Here is a 23,911-nt window from a genome sequence, read left to right as displayed (position 1 = left end):
GACATGTGCAGCACAGCTTGTTGGCATGTTTGAACATCGACACCTTCCATTACTGATAGATTGCTCTGGGATGTCTAGCTGCAGTCGCTACATTAGAAGATAAAGTTGTCACTGCCCACTTTTTAGGCCCATTCCCACCATTGTTAGAGTCCAAAGTGTAGGAGGAGCAACAGCAGCGTTGAACCAAAGGCTCCATCAGAGCTGCTGAAATGAAGTCAGCTGTGGCTCTGCAGCACAAACAAAAAAAACCCTCCAATAAATCCACCCATCCATTTTCTTACACCCTTGTCCCTATTGGGGTTGGGAGGTGCTCAGTAAATAAATACTTAAAACAAAAGATATGTACCACATTTTATTTACTTTCACTGCTCAGTAGAGTGAAAGACATTAACAATAAAAATCAGACTACAGATCATTATTTCATTACTTTGGCTGAATTATGATAAACTGCCATGTTATGCCTTGAAAATCCAAACTAGCAAAAGTGGTTACATTGCTTTCATAGACTTAACTCATTTTTCTGTTAAGGTATTTCAATTATATTAAGCTCTCTAACCAATTCTTTAGTAAGAAGAGTTTGAAACTGGAGGGAGTGGTTGAGCGTTACTGCTAGCTGACAGTTCTGTATGGGAGCCTAGAGCAGAGGGGCTATTGCAGAGCAGCTGACAGTAAAAAAAATAAAAAGTGATACTTGCTAGATATTCAATTCTAGACTTTTCTAAGATTGTGGGGGTTGGGTCTGGATCTCCCCTGCCCTCCTTTGTATTTCCGCCCAAGCCTTGCATTGCTTTGACTCATTAATGCATGTTTGAAAAAACCTTGAATCTCCCATGGCAACCTGATCCCCTGTTCACACAAAGCTCCACATTGGAGCTTTAATTCCCAGGTCCCACTTTGCAAAGAACCACTCAGCACCTCCAGACTAGCGGCAGCAGAAATGAGCAAACACCTGGTGGAACTGGGCATCTGCTGAGAAAATGCCAATGGTCCTAAGAACAGTTGTAAAAGGCATCACGAACATTGTTGTGATGCTGAAGTGCCGGAAAGGGTAGAAGCTTCTTAAAGAGACAGAGGCCAATTTCATGCTGCCAGATGCAAAGTCAAATTTCTTTTCTCATTTTTGTTATATACAGCATTTTCATAGCAACTGAAGGAGACAGTTGCTTTACTGCGCTGTAAAATTACAAGTGCCTGGAAAACACATAACAACTCCCACACCCCCCCCTTTAATTTGCAGGGTAGTATAAAGTTAGGCTCTGAAGCAATGAAAAGTCTAATGGGTCCATTATTACGCTCTTCCAACGTGAAGATCCATCAGTACAGACAGATGCAGTGTTGTGCCTACTGTACAAGCCTGTGGCTTCAGTGGTTGCTGCGGTTGATCAGGTCTAGATTCAGCAACATTATGAGCCCAAAGAATCTGATTCATCTGATTTTTGGATTTGCTCTCTTAACACCCCATGAATGATGGCTTGTCTTGCCTCCGGAGAAAGCTGTGATAACAAAGAGCAAGCGAGCGTCACAGTCTGACGGAAAATGTTCTTGCCAATCACCAGAGATGACGGCAGCTCCAGGGCACATTAAAACAACGATTCTGCTCTTTTATAATTGCATATTTGCAAGCTGCTGCTCCTCTTTCTGTGTGTGTGGGAGACATCACAGCTCCAACACCGTGAGTACACATGCACCGTGACAGCAGGAGTCTGGCCTCTAATGAATAATAGTGGTTTCTTTTAATTTTAGTCAGATGAGTAATGTGACATGCTAATTTGTGATTAGCCTCTGGGTGTAGCTTCAGTATATCTGATTTTAGACTGATTTCTTTCCAATTGCATTCCCTCTTTGTGTCATTTTATTTTTAGGCCCTGGGGTAAAATTAATTCCAAACACATTAAAGGGTTTCTGAGTTTTGGGCTTTAATTTATTTTTCACTCTTTTCGGATTTATCTCACACACACTCTTTCTTCTCTCAGGTCTCCTCCAGAGCACACATATTTTGACCCCAACGATTTCCTGGAGGGAATCCAACAGGAGATAGAGCGCGAGGGGCTTGAATATGAGGTAAAACTTAATCTGAATTTAGATCTCTGCTGTTTTATCAGTTACATGAGAGCAGAGGTAGACCTGAGATGAAACAATCCAGCTGAATCGCCTTTTTTAGTGGTGACCACGTCCTGGTGAGGCCATTGTTAGCTTTCAATGACAAGACTGAAGAAGCTGTTTTCTTTTAATGCGCACAGCACTGACATTGTTACTTATTACTGACTTCATGCAGTAAACAAGGTGCTCGTCAGATATTATGCTGTCCTCACAAAGTGTTGCTTTACAAAGCTAACAAACTAGCGATACAACTAGCCAGACAGTTAGCTAACACTTGAAGTGGGAATAATCCAGTCCTTGATTGTTTTGTGGTTTTATTCACAACTCTATTTCATTTCGTTTTGTAAAGCCGTAACAAAATATGAGGGGAAGTATTTATTAATTATACATAAAACACAAAAGGTGACTAGACTTCAACTAATAATAGCATAGATCACAGGTGTCAAACTCCAGTCCTGGAGGGCCACTGCCCTGCAACTTTTAGATGTGCCTCTGCTGCACCAAACCTGCATAGAATAATGAGGTCATTAAGGCTCTGGAGAACTGATCTACACAAGGAGGACGTAATTAAACCATTTCATTCCAGTATTTTGTACCTGTGGCACATCTAAAAACTGCAGGACAGCGACTGGAGGACTGGAGTGCTTCTTAACATAGATAATTAGCCAAGAATATACCTTGTAAAATTAGCTGAAGCACATAGAAAAGAACAAAGAAATGATTAGTTTAACTAACCAAATGTTACATAATATTCAAATAATTATTGATAACATGAACCTACAAATGAATAATGTCCAAGGAACAATGTATTTAAAGGACAGCCGGTAACGCCATGCATTCAGCCTGAATTATAAGGTTAAACTCAAACTTGTTGAACGATGTCCACAAGGTGGCAGTATAATTCTGTTGTATATCTTTTATTTCAAAATAACTAAAATCAAACAAAAAATTCTAAGGGAGACAACACAGATAATTAGACAGCACAGATAACAGCTGCACCCACCGCTGACAGCTGCTGGGTGAGTCTATGATGTTCACTCTGATGACCTTCGACACCTTTGACCCCACTAGTTGGAGGTGATCTTCTGCCTAATGTTAATGGCATCCACAGAGAATTAATACAAATCCTTGAACGGTGGCCTCCAGTTTAGCAAAGGTCTTAAAAGCAGAGCAGGGAGTTTAATATGTTCATTTTGATTAATTGATTACATAGATTTTAAAAAGAAGCCATTAGAAATTCCCTTTAAATGGGAAGTATTGACTTTTTACAGCAAGACAAGGCAGAATTTTTTTTTTTTTTTTTTTTTTTTTTATCCATTTTCTATGTCTGACCAAATTAAATTTGTCTATTGACTTTAAAATTCATGTGCATTGAAAGAGAAAAATTGAAGATTACAATATTTTTAATAATTTCTTATTTTTTTTGGTCCCTTATTTCTTTGCCAGCACATAGAAAGAGAAAAAGATTTTTTGGTAAGTCTTTTTTCTTTTTTCTGTGTGTTGGTTAAAATGGCACAATATTTTAAAACAAAACAAAAATAAGGGCTTAAAAAAAGCTTTGTCTTCTCTTTTGGTTATGTGCTGTAAAAATGAAAGAATTGTGGTTTATATAATGAGAAACACTTCATAGAAAAACTGTCAAATTTTGCACACCACCATTGCTTATCTACTAGGAAAAAATGGTGTGCAAAGAAGAAAAAAAACATTAATATTTTAATCTACAAGTTTTTGTTTTTTTTTGCACATGTAAAAGTCAAAAGAGAAAGAAAATTTGGTCAGACAAAATGTGTGTTGAAAAAAGAAAACTTTGGGGTTTCCATACTTTCACCATTCCTGAACTCCAAAAGGAATAAACTGCTTATTTTCAATGATTCATCTTACCTCATACAAAAACAGTCAAATTTTGCACATCATCATTCTTTCATACTTGTCTACAAGGAAAAAAATGGTCTGTGAGGAAGGAAAAAGGTGCCATTGATAGTTCACCTGGTTTAGTGAGCAAGCTGTCTGACCTCACGAGTTGGCTAATCCCACTTGTTTGTGGATCTGTATGAAATTGTGTTAAATGTTAGCATTCAACATGACACATTACATCAAAAGGACCAAAAGCAGAGTATGACTCCAGATTTATCCACCAAATCACTCTTGGCTTGGTTTTTTAGGGGCTACCCCTCTCAGAGCTTGGCCTTTGGCCTCTGAGATCCATGCTGTTCTTAACTTTATCTGGATCTGTGAGATTAAAGGTGTTGACAAGTGAAAAACAGCACATTGGCTGTCTGCACCTCACTGCATCATCCCTCATGCTGTCAGTGGGCCTCTAAGAAAAGCCGATGGCCTCCCTGCATCCAGCTGAAAGATTCATTACAGTGATTGATAGATTTGCGTTGCTCTCTGGCCCCATTTTGTGGTCAATACATTTACTTTGTCTAGAAACACACTTACTTGAGCTCCCAGCTATTTTTCTCCTGCTTCATTGGGGGGGAAAAAAGTAATTTCAGGTTTAATTTGTATCTAACCAGGAGGTGGATCTGTACCGAGCAAACATCCAAGACAAACTGGGCCTGACCATCTGTTACAGGACTGATGATGAGGATGAGGCTGGGATCTACATCAGCGAGGTAAAAATTCCAGGGTTGTGCTCCCATCTGCTTTAACACTTAGTGAGTGACAACAAACTGTGCTTGTCAAAAGGAATAATGTTTCCTTTAATTTCATTCCTTTAGATCGATCCAAATAGCATCGCTGCAAAGGATGGCAGAATTAGGGAAGGGGACAAAATCATACAGGTAAGAGTTACAGAAACTAATGCTAGCAGCTTCAGTTGATTTGAATAGAACTAGAAATGATTAGTGTTAAAAACAGAAAAACAGGCGATTTTTATGTCCGTCCAGATCAATGGTGTTGAGATCCAAAACCGAGAGGATGCGGTGGCGCTGTTGACCACTGAGGGCAACCAGAACATCTCTCTGTTGGTGGCCCGGCCAGAGATTCAGGTAATAAGTATATAAACCCAGAGATTCACAGAAAAAATCATCTGGTGATCAGAACTGGACGATTTCCATCTTGATCAACCCAGAAACTCAAAAATCTGAAAATTTTCTGATCAATGACTGATGAATGACAGGCAAAAGGGAAATCCTACAACCACAACCTACAACAAAATTATGTTTTTTGTTCTACAATTTTGTTGTAGGTTGTGGTTCTAGGATTTTCCTTTCCCTCCTTTCTCCTGCTAGCGTTAGACACACACATTTGTTTTGGTTGTATTTACCCAGAATGCCATGCACTTTAGTCTGCTTTCAGTTTTTGGAGCGGTCTCTGGTCCATTAGGGGTTCACTTCAACCAAATGGAGACCTACCGTAGGTTTTTATGCGAACCAGAGATTGCTTTGGTCCAGCTCAGAATTCAATTATGATTCACACCTCCTGAAGTAAACTGGACTTGTTACCTGTTTTTCAGCGATTGGTCATCCATCCAACAATGTGACATTACTGCTGCTGCTAAAGTGTAGCTTACAGGAAGTAGAGAAAAAAAGATTATTAATGTTGCGTCTTAAATCTGTATCTAAATCAACCGTAAAATTCTGATTAATTCTGATTAAAATGAAACTTTTTGAAGCTTTTGACCAATAACCGATAACACTGGACAATGCTTTTTTGATGACAAATAGGCCTTGAATGTCAGAAGCATGTCCTCTGCTCCCTCAGGTTTCTTTTATGTGTGTGTGTGGTTTTTTTGTTTTGTTTTTTTTACATATTCACTGTTTCATATGTGTGTCTTCCGATGCGTCTCTCTTCTGCTGTTTATGGCATCCCAGCTGGATGGAGGCTGGATGGATGATGACAGGAATGACTTCCTGGATGACCTCCACATGGACATGCTGGAGCAGCAACACCATCAGGCCATGCAGTTCACTGCCAGGGTGCTGGAGCAACACACACACACACACACACACATACGCCCACACGTTCACAGCACACTGAACAGGAAGACACACAATCAATCTGAGTAATTAATGTTTGACAGGTTTGGGGTTTCTTGTTTTTATTGTTAACAGAAGGAGATTAGGAAGACATTGGGTTTATGAATAAAACTTTTTAATCTGTAACTAGTTTCTTGCAATATTTGTAGATACAACATGAGCATTTACTGTTATACAATGTATACATATATTTAGAGAATCTTTACATTCTGTTTGCAGAAAGTACTTAAAGCTCACAAAGTCCTGAAATAAAGGAGGAATAAAGCCCTAAAATACAACTAATGGTGAAAAACAAAACCAGACATTTCTTCCTATGTCTTTGAAAAAAAGAGAGTATCAAACACAACAGCTAAATGTTTGTCAGTTCAGTAGTCTGGAGTCCTGTGTGTATTAACACAACGCCCTGGTGGAAAGACATCATCAATGATCTTAGTGAGGCAGTTATTGCAGACCAATGAACTTCTATTTTAGAAGTCCATTCTAAAGTAGAATGAACTTCGACTTTGTTCTATTTCAGAATGAAGTCCATCATTCTAAAATAGGAAACATTGTTTAAAATTGAGAATGGTTCAGCTCTAGACCTTTCCTGAAGTGGACAAGCCTTCAGGTTGATGTTAACGACAAACCACTTACTGGTCATCCAAGAGGTGCATGTCAGACCCTATAATGTTGACGGTATACTTTGAAAAACAAGTATGGGTTGTTTGGAAGATATAAGAAGGAAATTCTTTCTGAAAATATCACTTTGCAAACCGAGGCTGAACAGGAACAAAGTCCTTTTATAACTGATGGAACAAAGTACAGATGTTCAGGCATAATGAACAGAAAACATATAGAGAAAAACTAACACATTACAACACATTAGAAGAGATCTTTTATGGTAAACTAGACAACTTTCCAAATTGACTTGGTTGTTTTTGCAGAAGAAGCGTGAGGAGGACGGAGGCACCACAGACACGGCCACGTTGCTCTCCAACCACCACGAAAAGGACAGCGGTGTTGGCCGCACAGACGAGAGCACCCGGAACGATGAGAGCTCTGAGCAAGAGAACCTCGGTGACGATCAGACCACCACAGCTTCCAACACGCTGGGCAGTTGCAGGAAGCTGACCTATAGCCAGGACACCCTCGGCAGCACTGACCTGCCCTTCAGTGGCGAGTCGCTCATCTCTGCAGACTACGCCGATGCCGACTTCCTGGGCATCCCAGCCGACGAGTGTGAGCGCTTCCGAGAGCTCCTGGAGCTAAAGTGCCAGATGAGGAGTGGCGGCGCTCAGGGCCTGTTCAGCCTGGCCGTTGGGGGCACTGAGGGTCAGACAGAGGAGGGTGTGGATAAGGAGCTGGAGTTGCTCAACGAGGAGCTGCGCAGCATCGAGCTGGAGTGCCTGAACATCGTCCGTGCCCACAAGATGCAGCAGCTGAGGGAGAAGTGCCGAGAATCGTGGATGCTCCACAACAGTGGCTTCCACAACTACAACACCAGCATAGACGCTCACCGACACGAACTGCCGGACATCACAGAGCTGCCAGAGAAATCAGACAAGGATAGCTCGAGTGCCTACAACACCGGCGAGAGCTGCCGCAGCACTCCTCTCACTCTAGAACTGTCTCCGGATAACTCCCTCCGTCGTGGAGCAGAGAATCAGGGCGCAGTTGGACTGTCTGGATCTGGAGTCTCAAATGGCAAGATTCACAAGCCCCTCTTGTCCCCTGTGCAGGAAGCCGGAGGCCCCAGGCGGTGCAGAGCCTCCTCTAAAGACCTGGACGGAGAGCTACAAGCCGAGAGCAAAGAGAGGAAGCTTGGGGAGACGGGTAAGGGTGGACGAGGCTTTCAACCACATTCCCCTTACAAGCACGCTCACATCCCGGCCCACGCCCAGCACTACCAAAGCTACATGCAGCTGATCCAGCAGAAATCTGCAGTGGAATATGCCCAGAGTCAGATGAGTCTGGTCAGCATGTGCCGGGATGCAGTCAGCCCCGGTGACCATGAGCCCAGGATGGAGTGGAAGGTAAAGATCCGCAGTGACGGCACGCGGTACATCACAAAGCGGCCGGTCCGGGACAGGCTGCTGAGGGAGCGTGCTCTCCGTATCCATGAAGAGCGCAGCGGCATGACCACGGACGACGACGCCATCAGCGAACTGAAGATGGGCCGCTACTGGAGCAAGGAGGAGCGGAAGCAGCACGCCATGCGGGCCAAGGAGCAGAAGCAGCGCCGTGAGTTCATGAAGCAGAGCCGAGTGGACTGCCTGAAGGACCAGAGTGCTCCTGAGGACAAGAAGGAGCCAAACATCATCGAACTCAGCCACAAAAAGATGATGAAAAAGAGAAATAAGAAAATTTTTGACAACTGGATGACCATCCAGGAACTGCTGACCCACGGCACCAAGTCACCTGATGGGACTAGGGTTTATAACTCACTTCTATCTGTGACCACAGTGTGAGTCCCACTCCAAGGTGGAATTGGGCCAGCATGTACATATGGCAGTACTGGCTTGGACAGAGAGGGCTGCCACCAACATGTGGCATCACTGTGTAAATAGGAAATCAGAAAACCTTTCAGCTCCTACATTTTCATTGGAGGGTTCCATTAAATGATGGCTGGGTTTCACTGAATGGGACTTTGCAACTGTAAAGCAATGATTTTTTTCAGTAACCTTTTCTACCTTTGAGCTCTTTTGGATATTTTTTGGAAACTGCAATATTTGACTCTTTTTGGAAGGTTTTGATAGTGAGCCATACTTACCAGCCAGCATTTATATATATATATATATATATATATATATATATATATATATATATATATATATATATATATATATATATATATATATATATATATATATATATATATATATATCCAGTATTTTAGTGTGATACTTTTATTTTGGAGAATTATAAAATATAATTTGTATAAAATGTGTGGGGTTTTTTGTTTTAATTTCTCCCAAAAGATGCTGATTTCCCAAAGTTAAAGATCACCGGCGATGTACCATCTAGCCCCACATGAAGAGAACATTGATACTAATGTGTGTGTATGTACGGTAACCTTTAGAGTAAGATGTGGAGTATGTGTTTTATTTTGTGCACACATATAGATGCTCTTGCTTTTGTAGAATTTTATGTATCGGGAAGAGAAACCAGCTTAACAAATCCCTAGTTAGCCTCACAATTTGAGTCTTGTACAATGAGAGATAATAAATTATTGTTTTATATATGATGAACTTTGAAATGTTTTTGGAGTTTCATTTTTGAGACATACTGAGGACCTAAACTAGTAAAAGCAGATCAGAAATTCTTGTAAGTCTAGTTTTATTGTTATATTTGTACAGCTGCTCAAGACACATTGATATTCATTGAACTATTATTTTGTGACATTTTAGCAAAAAACCTAAGTACATTTTACCTAAATTTTATGTTATAGTCCAAAACAAAGTAGTGAGTCATCATGCAGTTTAAGAAAATTGACACATTGCACAGATTTGTATTCAGATTTGTATTCTAATAGTCTTAAAATGTCGCCTAATAAATTGAGTCCACTTATGTGTAATTTGGAATGAATAAAATGAAAATGTTCTGCATAGGTGCTGTTTGCAAAGTTGCAGTGAAAAATTAACAATAAAGGAGAAAAAAATATAAATCTGATGCCATTCTTGGAGGACACTGTCTGGGTGCACAGATAATGTAGGTCACCACCAGCTTCAGCACGTTTGGGACTTTTATTAGATGAGGGAACATTTTAGCCATTTAACACCCAATTTAAAGAACAAGTGGGGGTTTTTTGCACAAGAGTCAATCAAAAGACACTAGCTACAATTATGCATGCATATATAATTATACATGCATATATATATATATATATATATATATATGGTATAAAAATTTTGGAGAATTATAAAATATAATTTGTATAAAATGTGTGGGTTTTATGACAACGACAAGATCTGTTGTTGAACATGAGAGTCAGATATGACAAATAAATGACTCTTTACAATAAGGTTCCCCCTGCAGTTGGCTTATAAATAATTTATAGCTGTGTTGTTAATTAATCTATAAACTCTTTATCAATCCTCATTAACTGTTTATTGTGCATTAATTAAGGGTAACAATGAGCCAGATCTGTTCAGCTATTATTTCATCCAGATTTGTTTTCTGAAACATTTCAGACCTCACATGGAGGTCAAACAATCTGTGGCATGTTCTCACCAATTTTATGTTTCTCCAACTACAAAACCAATCAATACAGCTTGACTGGCTGAAACAAAGGGACTTGTGCTATTTAACTCTGTTATATACAAAGATAAATAACAATGCACACTTTCTGTCCCGTTCACTTTTTGTACATCTGGAAGAGATGTTTTCCGGCATGGATAGACTCTGATTCCTCCATCCGGTGTTGCAGTATATTCCTTACCCTCATCATCATCCAGACCAGCTCCTTCATGACATGATGCAGATACAGAGTCCCAGCCAGCAGGAGCAGCACTTGCATGTAAACACAGCTAATAAACATGCTTATTAGTCTCCCAACAACCTGCCCCAAAGAGCAGGCTCCAGCTCAGCAAACTGAAGACCTTTTATATATATAGCACTTTTTCAGCAATAAGGCAGTTCAAATGGCCTCTCAAAGCTCATGACTATAATGAACAAGACCCTTAAGGCCAGAAGAGTCACATAGACCGTCTGATTGGTTGTTTCTGACAGATTGGTGTGTTTCTGCAGTCTTAGTGTGGCAGCTTGGGAGAAGAAAGACGCTGGTTTTGCCTGTGGGTTTTTCCTTACAAGGCGAGATGAAAGTGTGTTTTAACACCGAGCTGCAGCAACAGCAAACAGCGCTCTTGATGCAAATTGGCTACATTTAGAGTGTGTGGCTCGAGGCTGAAGAGACAAAATGGGACATTCTTCAGATGGGGTTTGGAGAAGCTGAAGGAGGTCATGATGACTGAACTTGAGTTTTTTGGGGGGGTGTTCAAGGTGATTCACAGGGACATGTAGGAAATGTGACACCAGCAGCAGGAAGAGGAGGAAGAGTTGGTCTGCATTTTAATCTCTGGGTCTCTGAACGTGATCGCCCTGCTGTGGAAACTAAACAGTACCCTCTGTTGGATGACACGGAGAATGCAAGTGTGGAGAAGGAGATGCGTGTCCTCCAGCTGAACCCAATCAGGGTGTCTGACACAAAAACGTTCTGCTTCAGATGAGAAAAGTCACAAAACATGACAATGATGAAATCTAACAGGATTTCAGTCCAAAATTTTAATCACTCAGTACTATGTCATCTTCTGAGGCCAATTGGTTGTTGCTGTTGCTTGAGATAAGTAACTTAAATGTTTGCAGCTTGAAGTGTAAGAAAATCTCTAATTATCCTAGATTTGCTTCCTGTTGACTTTTTAAATGTTTTTCTGAGTTTAGATGAGAATCTGAAAGCTGTTGACCATTAATTGTCATATTTAAAGAGCTTGTGTTTTTCAAGCCACCAATCTGCCACTTTGTAGCACAATCAAATAGTATGGCTATGTTCACACTGCAGTCTGAAGTGATCCAAATCCAAATTTTTACCTTAATGTGACCTGAATCTCATTTTTTCATAAAAGTCTGAACAACACAGATTGCATTTTTTCCAATGTGACCCAGGCCACTTGAATATGTGGTTCTAAATCCGATATGTGCCAGATGTTTTCAAACACATCTGGTACATATTGGATTTGTGCCAGATCCGGTATGGGCAGATATCAGATCTGGCTATATCCGCACATTTAGCAGATTTAGCTGCTATATGTGTGGCTATACATAGCGGCTATATAATGACTCGGGTCAGTATATGACCTGAGTCAGTACAACCAGGTCGCGTTTATCCAGCTGACCATCACTGATACTCAACAAACATCACTATTCTCCATCCTGATATGCACAAGTGGCAAGAAACGACCATGGTGGACCTTAATCAGGACTAAGTTGTTAATGTTTTGACTCCAGTTGGATAACAACTTTCAAATCGTAAGATAGCGAAACAAAAAGCCTTTTTTCTTTTTTTGTCAAGGACAAAAATCTAACTGTTTTCCTGTGATAAACTCACTCCAGAGCTTGTGGAATACAGAGTTCTGTTCAGCCATGGCTCTAGTCTAGTAGATCTGCAGCTGCTTCAACAGATTTACTGGACAAGTGATTTCATACAAGGAAGATGAGTTTGGTCATTGGTCAGTTGAGATTCTGAACTGTGAAGGATGTTATCTTATTCTGGTTAATGTTTATGCTTACAATAATGTCACTCAAAATAAACTTTTATTGTCTGACATATCTGATGTTGTTACAGAGTACAAAAACATTTACAATACTAATTTTGTTTTGTTGGAGGGGATGTCATTACGCCATCTGATGATTGGCTGGACAGACGTCCATCTAAAGCTACCAAAAACTCTCATAATAAAGTCCTGCTTGATTTTGTGACAGCCACTCATTGATCTGCCTGGAATTTATCTATAGCTGAGATTGATGATTATATTTCAGAGGTATTAATATCAATTTAAAAATCAGATTTGACACATCAATTGGAAATTAGAATTAGAATTACTTTTAATGTCATTGTGCACAAATAAAGTACAAAGAAATTTTAAAAACAGAAACTCTCAAAGAAACTCAGAAGAACTGGGATGTTATGAATAAATAAATATCAATAGGACCTGCTGCCTCCATGCTCTCTGTTGGCAGTGGGTAGATCTCTGTCTCTGTGCCGTGTTTATGACCCTCTGGAGTTGGAGAACCACAGCGAGACGCCAGGCCTCAACTCCACAGAGCAACAACAGAAAGACACCAAGAGCTCAGAGCTCAGCAAAGGTAGGACCAAGTCATTATTCTACAAGTCTTTATCCTCAAGTCACTACTGCTGGGTGCACTAAGGTATTTGCGTGGTACATGGACAAAACGAACCAGGGAACCAGGCTTTTATTGAGCTTCCAGTACTACAAAAGACTAGCAACTTGGATGCACAGAACATCCAAGCTCATCTCTTTGATGATTTCAAACATTTTTCTGATATTCAGGTAATAGAAGATTGTACTTAACTCAAATGCAAAACAAATTCCTGGTTCTCATCTCCTCCAAAGTGAGATGTTCTCCAAATATAAGTTTCATGAAAGGTCCTGTGGGCAATTGCTCCCCATGTTGAGGTGACCTTTGTTTCTTCACTCTCAGTGGTCAATAAGTGACAAAAATCTTTGAGGTCAGGATTAGCTAGCTTTCTTACTGAAGTCATGGTCATAGTGGTAGACAAAGAATTCCTCATCTGTGTGAAGTGCAAGGTGTACCGTCCACCATTTCTCAGCAAAAACAAAAATCTGTGCCAGCTCAAAATGTCCACCAGACACAGAAAATCACACATCTGTGAGTGCACATTGAGCGGGTAATCAGAAGAGTTTAAGAAAACAAACACTTTGATTTAGTTATTCCTTTATCTATTGTTGGAATCATTAATGAACTTTTTCCAGTGGCTTGCCTGCAAGTCAATTACCAAGACAAACCGTCAGAACACGAGCTAAAGTGAAGGGATGAATTATTCACTTAAACTCAGAAAAGGTAAGTTCAGAGTGTTTCCCAGCCCTGGTCTTCCAGGCACACTGCCCTGCTTATTTTAGAGGTCTCCATGTTTTCTCCTTTACTATTCACTATGTTACAGCTAGATCAGCTCTGCACCAACCCCTCAAGCCTTACCACAACTTTTCACATGTAATGCTCCGGTCGTTTGTCTAGAACTTTTTCCACTGTGATGCAAACCATCCTAAAGGTCATTAATGAAAAATGACCTTCAAATTAATAAAAATAAACATCTATTAATTTTGCAAAAATGCTTCTGTCCTTCTTGCTTCCATAAAAAAAAAATAAAAAGGGAGAAAAAAAATTCACTAAAGTTAAAGGTTACTGGTTGCAATAGAATTTATTTACAAGTATCAAAGTTGATTACAAATGCACAACACAGTATGGTTGGTAGAACTGTTGCCTTGCAGGAAGAAGGTCCTGGGTTCGATTCCCGACCCGGGGTCTTTCTGCATGTTCTCCCTGTGTGCATGTGAACTCTGAGTTCCTCCCAGTCTAAATACATGACTGTTAATTGGTCTGTATAAATTCTCCTTAGGCGTCTGTCTCTGTGTTGCCCTGCTGGTGACTGGTGACCTGTCCAGGATGACCCCACCTCTTGCCCATTGACAGATGGAGATAGGCACCAGAACCCCTTAACCTCAATAGGAGAAGAGCGTAAGAAAACAGATAGATGGAAACACACATCACTTTTCAGCGGTCTAAACAGAATATTCTCTTTCTCCTTCACAACTGTGCTCTGCTGTAAGTTCTGAGCCCTATAAACAAACACGACCACCACACTTAAAAATGTTAACATTTATTGCTATTTCTGAATACTGCGCTGAAAGCAAAAGCATTCAGAGTATACACAGAAATTATACAATAATATATTGTTTCACAAAGGCAGTGAACACATACTGTATTACAATCTACAAAAAAATCTACTTTACAGAAATTTAAAATTCTAAATATCAAAAAAGTACAGCTGCAGAAACAGGTGTAGAACTGTAACCAAAAACTGGATATCGGTCAGTCGGTGAAACAACGTGGTGACATCACGATACAAAGAAAGCGCTCCATCTTTGTACTTACAGCTGGTTTTTTCAGGAACTACAACCGGCAGACAAAAACACCCCCAAAAACGTACTCCAGAAGACGTCAGTGAACTGAAATCATAATAAATTATAGTTGTATGCATCCAAGAAAACGTCAGTTTACAGAGGATGCTACTACAAAAGGGAGCATGTCTGTATAGTTCAGTGGGACTGGTAGTGTATCACTGCAGAAAGACGCTTCAAATATGAGGACAGCAAGTGGTAAAAATAAAAGCTTCTCGTCTCACAGGAACTGAGAAATCAATTGTAAAATTGACGGAGCTGATGGCTGATGGAGCCTGGTGGATTAAAGATAAATCAACACTTAAAAACTCATAGAAGTGGTTTTACTTCTTATGAAAAGTCTCCTAAATGATAATATTCTGTAGAATGGCAAGTTACTTCCTGTTACAAGTTGGAGTAAATGGTCCAAAACTTGAGCCATAAACCACAGAGGTCAAAATAAACTTAATGATCATCAAAATAATTAGAGGAAAAAAAATCCAAGGCTAATAAAATCAACCCTGTTGGATTTTAAAACAAAAACCTGTAAAATATTCCAATAGAAAGAAAAAATATTTTCTGGAGCCCAGAAAATGCACTCCTCCAAAATAGCAGCCATTTTGGAGGAGTGTCCAGAGACGGGGCGAGGTGTTCGTCTGTCGTCTTGGCGACCACTGATGGAAAGAACAAGCTGGTTTACGGTCAGATGCGACTGCAGGGAGAAGGGGTGGCCTTCAGTCTAATCCTGCTCCATAGGCTCCTCGGTGGTCTCAGTGTTTAAGGTGGCGCCCTCTGTAGGAGGTTCAGTTGTACTAAAGGAGGAAGTGACAGCGGCCTCCTCTTGGGCTGCTTCTGCTCCCTCCTCTGTACTGCTGCTGACGACCGGGTCACTGCTGCTCTCCTCTCCGTCCCGGCTGCTCTCCTGGTTCTCCTGGACGCTAGTGGGGGCCTGCTGGTCTGTCTGGTCCATGTCGCTACCCTCCTCTTCTGAAGCAGATGGTACCTCCCTCTCTGCTGGATTGCCCTCATCCTGCTTGGATCCTTTGCAACTCTCAGACACTGAGCCACTAGTTGGTTCTAAACAACAAGGACAAAGAATGGGGTAAAACAGGTTTTTATAATTGTACAATATACGGCTACATTTAAATACACTTATCTGTTTTTATAAAGCAGTTGTAATCAGCTAGAGATGCACCACAAACCAGGCTGGTCATCACCCAACCAGAAACATTTTATTTATTTATTTATTTTTTTTTTTTTAAATCAGTAGGCATGACAGTTGAAAAAATAATTTTGTATTTTATGTGTGTGTTTATATATATATATATATATATATATATATATATATATATATATATATATATATATATATATATATATATATATATATATATATATATATATATATATACGACCCTGTTGGATTTATATATTTATATATATATATATATATATATATATATATATATATATATCCGCACAGAATTGCATCTTCTTGAGCCCTTTCTCTTCAGTTTGGTACTCTGTTATTGCTTTCCATTACTTTGTTGGCTATTTATTAGTGGGTCTGGTGGAGCAGTAAATTTATGCCTCAGTATTCTCCATAGCATTCCCAGTAGTCTATTATTCAGCTAATTATTTTGAGTAATGCACATTTTGAAGTAGACAAACAATTTAAAACTAACTTTGACAACAAACCAAAAACTCTGAGCAGCTTAGAGTAGAACCCTCGTCTGTAAGCTTGATGAGGAGAACATTAAAAAAAGAAATGGATCCAGTCAGAACCCACCTGGCTCCTCAGTGGCAGCTTCAGTGCTGAACGCCTCCTTCTTCTCCTCCTCCTCCTCTTCCTCTTGAACCATGGCTTCAGCTTCTTTAGAGTGGTGGCTGCTGTCCGAGGACCTTGGCGTCTCCACTTCCTGTTCTTCTTCCTCCTCGTCTTTGCAGAACTTCAGTCTCTTTACCTCTTGGTGTTCAGCCTCCATGTCCTCTTCCTCCTCCTCTTCGTCCGAGTGCTTGTTCTTCACAGCGCTCCCTGGGGAGCCTTCTGAAGGCAAAACATTGCTAACGAGGAATGGAAACAGATGACAGAAACAGATTCAAACTGCTGGTTGTGGTCAAGAGGGCAGATGGGTTTTCTATAGATCCTGTCCTACCTGGTGTCTTTGTTGTCATCTTGCTCTGTGTTGAGGTCTTTGTTGTCTGTGCTGTCTGGCAGACCATTGGCTGCTAGTGAGTTGGCCAGAGACACCTTTGGTCTGTTCAACGGTCGAGGGGTTCCTGGACCGTTTACTTTCCTGGCAGACATAAAAAAAACAAATAGTTACAGCATATCTGCAGGCTCCAATAAGCCAAATTAAAACTATAAAACTTTTTTTTAATTCAATCTTTAACTAAATTTAAGATTGAAAAATCTATAACTAGAGGGGATGGTTGAAGGAACTTGTTCCATCACAATCAACTTTAGCAAAAACTGCACCCATGATACAGTCACAACTACATGGCCGGGTAGCTGGCAAAGGTACCACTTTGAGTTACATATTTGTGTGTGACTCAAAAGTTTTGCCTGATAGAAATCCATTGAGAGAAAAAACCCTACATTAAATGGTCCTGCCATAACAAAATGCAAGACTTCTAATTATTTAAAGCCAATTGAGATTCTTAGTGAATTTAAAACCAAGGGTTCTCACACTGTATTATACGCACCAGGCCTCACAAACCCCGCTGCCAAGGTTAATTAGCCGAGCCTAAAAGCAATCTGTGGTAATTAGAATTTGATGAGAAGTACACAAAAATTAAACTCATTTTTGTCAAATTCTAACTGCAGTTGTGGGCTACAAGACATCACTCCAACGGCCACAAATGGCACATGGGCTGCACTTTGGACACACCTCCTTTAAGATAATTTACTGGATGTGATGTTTCTCGAGGCACCTACCCATTGTATCCCTTCACTATCTTCAAGATTCTCTCCTTCATATCCTCAAACGGAACCGACTCCACGTTTGGGTTCGAGAAACTCTTTGCTCAGGTGCTGAGGCTCTGAAGTCATCCATTATTTTCCAATTTAAACAGGAAGTAGCTCTTGAATTGTGACCATGGAACCCTGGAGGAATATGTGGTTATCCATTGTCAACAATATTTTCCAAAATGTAATTAACCTTCAATATTTTTACGTTTCCTGTCAATGTAACAATTTTAAATCCAAATCACGGTGGGATGCTGGTGACTGCCTGGTGCCTGACCACCGGGGTTAGCAGGTTTACTGGGGGAAACCCTGCAAGATATTTTAAGGCCTTGAATTTAGACACATTAATATTAGACTTTCAAGAACCAGGACTCAAGAGTTACAGAAAAAAAAAGAAAAAAAAAAAAAGACTGATTTCAGTTTTCAACCTCTCTATAAAAGCAGATGCATTTCCTGGAAGCATCACTCCATTCATTCGGTTAACAGTGCTGCATCCGTTTTTCCTGAAAAAAAAAAAAGATTAAAACAAAATTAATAATGTGATCATCGCATTGGTGCATCTAAAAATAGAATGATTCCTTAGTGTACACCGTACACTTACTCTGAAGTGGGATGGACACAGCTTACCACCAACACATTCTAAAACAGAAACAACGAAGCTCAGTTTAGAACAAAACAACCGTTAGAAAAGTTTAGAGGCACAAACAGAGACAGATTAGGACCAACCTTCTCCACGCCTCGAAGAAACTTATCTGTTCCAGTGTAGTTCCTTTTGGGCTCTGTGAGCAGCTCGCACAATCGCTGGATTGTGAAGGGGATTCTAAGAAAGAAAGAAAAAAAAAACACTTTTCTTTTACAGTTTCTAACATAATATTTATGCTTTTCTCCCCTAAAAAATCATAAACAATGCACAATTGTGGAGACTGAGAATCCATTTTATTTTAGTTTTTGGTTGTTTTGTTTATTTTATCAGTTCAAGTGTTAGGTGTTTTTTGGAAATAAAGTATAACTATCTTTGGCAGGAAATTGCATGCATTATTAGGTCATTTCACTCAAATCAGTGTAAAAAGGTCTTCAAACAATATTATTGTTTACCGCAATAATTTTTGAGACAATTAATTGCTCAGCAAAATTTGTTATTGTGACAGGCCTACTTTTACATAAGTTTTTTTTTTTCAATGTTTTACAAATAAAAACAAAGTGAGATGCGTCAGTTATAGACTCATTTAGATTTAGATTTAAACTCAACATGGGTTGGCCAACAACCCATTAATAAAGTTTGATTTAAATGTTTCTATTCAGGCTGGAAGGTGGGCCTTTTCAAAATAAAGGATTTATTAATCACACTGCTGGAATTAAACTGTGAAATATCTGAAGCAGGGTTCTCCTCAGTGTATTAAAAGCCTGGCGGCACCCCCATGCTTTGCTTGACTCCCCGCCAAGCTAAGTGTTACATGTTTATGTTTTTAGGGAAAAGAAAAAAAATTACCTAATTCTTAATTATTTTCTTTAAATAAGCCACTACAAGCGTCTCAGTTGTGCTGAGCATTGTACTGTAAAGGGGGGGGGGGGAGAGAAACAACTTTGTATCATTCTTGAACTGCAGTTGTGGGCTACAAGACATCACTCCAACGGCCACAAATGGCACATGGGCTGCACTTTGGACACACCTCCTTTAAGATAATTTACTGGATGTGATGTTTCTCGGAGGCACCTACCCATTGTATCCCTTCACTATCTTCAAGATTCTCTCCTTCATATCCTCAAACGGAACCGACTCCACGTTTGGGTTCGCAGAAACTCTTTGCTCAGGTGCTGAGGCTCTGAAGTCATCCATTACTTTTTCCAATTTAAACAGGAAGTAGCTCTTGAATTGTGACCATGGAACCCTGGAGGAATAAAAAAATATATAGTATGAGGTGAAATACAAAAACCAAAACAGGGGTTCTGAAATGCAGAGGTTCTGCATTCAGAACAAGTTGAGAAAAACCTTTGTCTGAGGATTTTAAATCAGAAAAAGTAGTTTTTATGTAAATTCATGTTAACTATGTAGCCAGAAACCGTAGAAATGTATCTGCAGTTGCAGTTAGCCTAACTGCAACTGCAAAGATGATTTGCAGTTCTAAAATTAGGTGACCAAATTGAGACTCTCACTGATATCAGAAATAAAACAAGGCAGATCATTGCATACTTTAGAACCAGTACTACAGCCAAAGAGAAGCTGGCACAAGTCCAGCTACAGATGAGAGGACCAGTGAAGAAATTAATGAATGAGGTATCAACTAGGTGGAACAGCAGGGGTCAGTGTTGGTGTCCCTTGTTTCTTTAATAAGTGACATTTCTCAGCTAACTACAGATGATAACAAAATCATAGAGAAACAATATGTGTGTTTGCTCCATTTAACCAAGTTGTTAGGATCTGGGGGGAGTGGAAAGTGTAACTCCAATGCTTAAAATGGTGCATCACTTACTGTAACACAATGCATTAAATGTAACCACGAAAACCACAATTAATCTTGTGAAAAGCCTTAAAAGAAGACGCTAGAAATACTGTGCAACCTGGAGTCATTAAGTGGAATGACTTTATCAACATTACATTACAGTAGCGCCTGCATCTGTACGGCTGGACCCACTCTGCGTACCTTCAGATTTTCCTTTAAGTAAAAAAAAAAAAAAAAAAAAAAAAAAAAAAGAGAAAAAAGAAAAGAATAATTTTTGGAATTTGTATTATCTTTACTATTAATACAATTGTGGAGAAAAACTGATCTATTGTGTCAAAACATCTTGTACATAGCGAGTCTGTGGGTGGACACGCCAAAGCCTAAATCTTATTGGTCAGTTTGCTTTTGTTTATTTAGCAGCTTAGCGCTTTTTCTGTAAGCTAAAGACAAATGAGCAGAGTTTGATCCCCCCGTAGTTCTTCGTTTGGATCCTGCTGAGTTTCATACCTTGTGCACAGTTCTGACAGGTCACCAGTTTATGAGCTTCTTGGATGTTTTTCGAACTGAAGAGCTGACGGGTCACCAATTAGCTGGCATCTGCCGCTCTTACTGAGCGTCTCAGACTGTGTTTATATTACTTTACTCGTTTGTTTAAAAAAAAAAAAAAAAAAAAAAAAGGTGCACTGCTTTTGTGGTTTAGGTTTGTGCTGGTTTTGTGCGACGAGCACATGATGCACATTGGAGAGGTGGTTGTGCTCTTGCAGGTCAGGTGCAGTGATATTTTTGTGTGTACTCTCCAATCTGTCTGACTTTTATTTCCCCAAGACATCTACTGATGTCAGCCAACAGGTGAGAAGTCAGCTTTTCTGTTCGCAAAACCACAAAAAGGCTAATACAGCAGCGACCCCTCCAGACCACTGTAAAAAGCTCAGCCCCAATCCAAACAACTGCTCTTAGAACTACGGGAGGATCAAACTCCACTCATTCATTTTTAGCTTACAGAAAAAGCGTTAAGCTGCCAAATAAACAAAAGCAAACTGACCAATAAGATTTAGGCTTTGGGGTGCCGACCCACACAGACTGACACTGATCTGCGCAACATACAAAATGTTTTGACACAAAATATCTTTTTTTGTCCACAATTTTAATAGTAAATATAATAAAAAGTACAATAACTATTCTTTTTGTTTTTTTATTTAAAGGAAAATCTGAATATAGGCACAGTGTGTACAGCCGTACAGCTTCAAGTGCTCTACAACAATCCTCAGTCACACTTGTGGGGAATTTAGAATCACACAGAAGAGCTCCAAAAAGAAATCAAGCTTAAAACTCTGTGAACTAAGAATTTCTGATCACATAGTAACGATTAACAGTTGGCTGAGCCAATATAATTTATGTCTGTATCAAACAAGTAGCCCTTCGTGTTCCTCTGTACCCGTGAAGTAGCTCCCAGTCTCAAAAGTTAATGACCCTTGGTCTATAGCATACACCTATGTATAGCATTCTGTACACCATCCATAAAACTACATTAATTTTTAACCAGAACCACCAAAAACTACATAAAGTTTTGGGATTATTTACAATCCCTTATAAATCTGACTAATTCGATCGTGATTTTAGTAGTTACACGCATCTTGGCTCATCTATGCAAGAGGATAATGTCTCCCTATTTTTTATAGCACAGAGGGTCCTTTCATACTCGCTGAAAAATAATCTTACTTGTCAGTTGGAACAGAACATCGTTGATCATATCTTCAATAGGAATTGCAATTCTTTTATGTTTTTCTGCCTAGCATACATTTATGTTTATGCTTAAGAGATGTGAAATATCCAAACACCCCCGCTCCCCACACAAACACACCAGACAAAAGAAAAAAAGTCTGTCTTGGACCTAAACATTCTTTTAACTTTTATGTTGTACTGAACAGCTATGAAATGTACATTGATCAGCAACTTTTCTATGCATATATGCGTGATTGAATAGCAAAAATGGGGCCAGTGGGTTTCACTTACATGGTCTGTCCAGTCTTTGCAACATGGCATAAAAATTGTTCCAAAAGGGGGGTAGGCTCCTTCTTCGCTTTCTTATCAAAATCTGTAATGAGGTCAAAAAAAGAGGACACAGTAGTGTCAACATACGTAAACTGTTGACACTGTTGCTTAGAAGAAGGGGTTTTCATTTATCCTGGCATAATTCTCAATTGTGGTAACTCCGACGTAAAACTGGATGTTTAATTTCCTTCAGTTTATCATCTACTTCAACTAAATATGTTATCAGTTAGCAGGTGGTCGGTTACACCTGTCTCAGTCAAGCCGTCGGGACATTTGATTCGCCTAGTTTATTTACATAATCAATCTAGTTCAGAGCGCTTTCTAGCTAAAACTGACACAAGTTAACCGAATAGCTTGGAATGCTAAGCTAGCCCTAACAAGGCGCCGCTAAACGGTTCTACACAAAACCTGAAGGCAGTGGCCTAAAAGTCAGTCTAAGCCAAGGACCTCAAATAGGGAAACAGTATTAGCGTTTAAATGTAGTGGTTAATCATTTTAACATGTTGGCTTATTGTAGCGAACACCGTGAACACATGGCTAACAGTTCCGTAAAAGCACTTGTTATGTTAGCATCAGCTAAAGCTAAACTGGTAGCTAGCTAGCAACACGCTTTTCTTTTAGAAAAACAACTATTTCGAAACATCTGTTTTGCGAGGCGTTCTTAATCAAAACGAAGAAAGCGAAATTGGATTTGTGACCTCTGAGCGCCTCTTCAAGCGAGTCAATTTCCATCACGTCGTTGCCCTCTGGCTTGAGAATGTAAAAGGCAGAGTGGTGGCTAGCCGCTGCTGCTAAGCTACAAGCTCACAGGCAGACAGGAGGGAGCATTTTAATATGGCGCCGTGAGGTCACCGGCTGTTTAGCAGCAGACACACAACCAGCTGTGACTGGACCACTATATCCTCACAGCCTTTAAAATATCACTCGGAGGAGGTTTTACAAATATATAAAAGAAAAACTTTGTAGAAGAATAAAACGCAAATTTGCATCCCCATATTGTCCAGATATTAGATAGTATTGTTTGTTACTTATGGTGTCTGTCCTACACTAGACACAACCCTAGAAGGCACAATTTCTTATTAAAAAAAATCATCCTATTTTCTTTCTCATTATTTAAGTAATTAAAGATTCTAAATTGCATTATGTCATTCTATAAAGTTCTGGTAAAAAGATTATACGTCTGAACTCTTTTTTTATGGTGGAGTGTTCAATATAACAGCTAAATCTTTTTAAGAGTTACTTACAAATACATTGTCAAATCTATACAGGCCCGTTCAATAAATTAGAATATTACTGAAAATCACATTTATTTCAGGAACTTTATCACTAAGGTGAAACCCATTATATATATTAATTACACACAGAGGAATGTTTGAAAGCCTTTATCTCTGTTATTTATTTTTATTTTGTTTTACATGCGAGTAATGAACTCAATACATTTAAAATTATAATATTAAATCACACCAATAAAAAAAATAACAGTTTAATACTTCTAATAAGTAACATTTATTAAGAAAATAAATGTTATTTTCAAAAAGTACATTTAATCTGACAAACTGACCTCATTTGAATGCATATTCTAATTTATTGAATACAATTGTACTTACTCTCCCCATTTTTTGGTAAAAAGTTCCTTAGTAAGCTCTGTGTCAGTTATGCACTTTCTGTAGAAGTAAACAAGCTTTTGCATAATTC

General features: G+C 39.4%; 2 protein-coding genes across 4 annotated transcripts in view; one reads left to right on the top strand and one right to left on the bottom strand.

The window, feature by feature from the left end:
* pdzrn3b (PDZ domain containing RING finger 3b) overlaps positions 1-8,854 on the top strand; it is a 119,177-nt gene extending 110,323 nt beyond the window's left edge. For 2 of the 3 annotated variants that reach the window (XM_044122267.1, XM_044122270.1), the window contains 6 exons: positions 1,974-2,061; positions 4,620-4,718; positions 4,824-4,886; positions 4,992-5,093; positions 5,919-6,031; positions 7,003-8,854. In XM_044122267.1, the coding sequence (XP_043978202.1) occupies positions 1,974-2,061; positions 4,620-4,718; positions 4,824-4,886; positions 4,992-5,093; positions 5,919-6,031; positions 7,003-8,530 (1,993 nt within the window). In that variant the 3' untranslated portion in view covers positions 8,531-8,854. The remainder of the gene's footprint in view (positions 1-1,973; positions 2,062-4,619; positions 4,719-4,823; positions 4,887-4,991; positions 5,094-5,918; positions 6,032-7,002) is intronic. The other variant, XM_044122269.1, reaches the window with a different exon arrangement.
* A 5,605-nt stretch (positions 8,855-14,459) lies between these two features.
* Positions 14,460-23,196, bottom strand: ppp4r2b (protein phosphatase 4, regulatory subunit 2b). The gene is made up of 9 exons (XM_044122266.1): positions 22,915-23,196; positions 22,178-22,259; positions 19,442-19,612; positions 18,450-18,543; positions 18,325-18,362; positions 18,152-18,226; positions 16,912-17,052; positions 16,545-16,819; positions 14,460-15,832 (listed from the first exon to the last, which is right to left on the bottom strand). Exons 1-9 carry the CDS (start codon positions 22,946-22,948, stop codon positions 15,495-15,497), a joined length of 1,248 nt encoding a protein of 415 aa, XP_043978201.1. The 5' UTR covers positions 22,949-23,196; the 3' UTR covers positions 14,460-15,494.
* Between the last annotated feature and the right edge of the window lie 715 nt (positions 23,197-23,911).

The sequence above is a fragment of the Gambusia affinis genome, linkage group LG07 (assembly GCF_019740435.1).
Source record: "Gambusia affinis linkage group LG07, SWU_Gaff_1.0, whole genome shotgun sequence".
NCBI lineage: Eukaryota > Metazoa > Chordata > Actinopteri > Cyprinodontiformes > Poeciliidae > Gambusia > Gambusia affinis.
The sequence above is the reverse complement of the archived record's forward strand: the minus strand, read 5'-3'. Positions and strand labels throughout refer to the sequence as shown.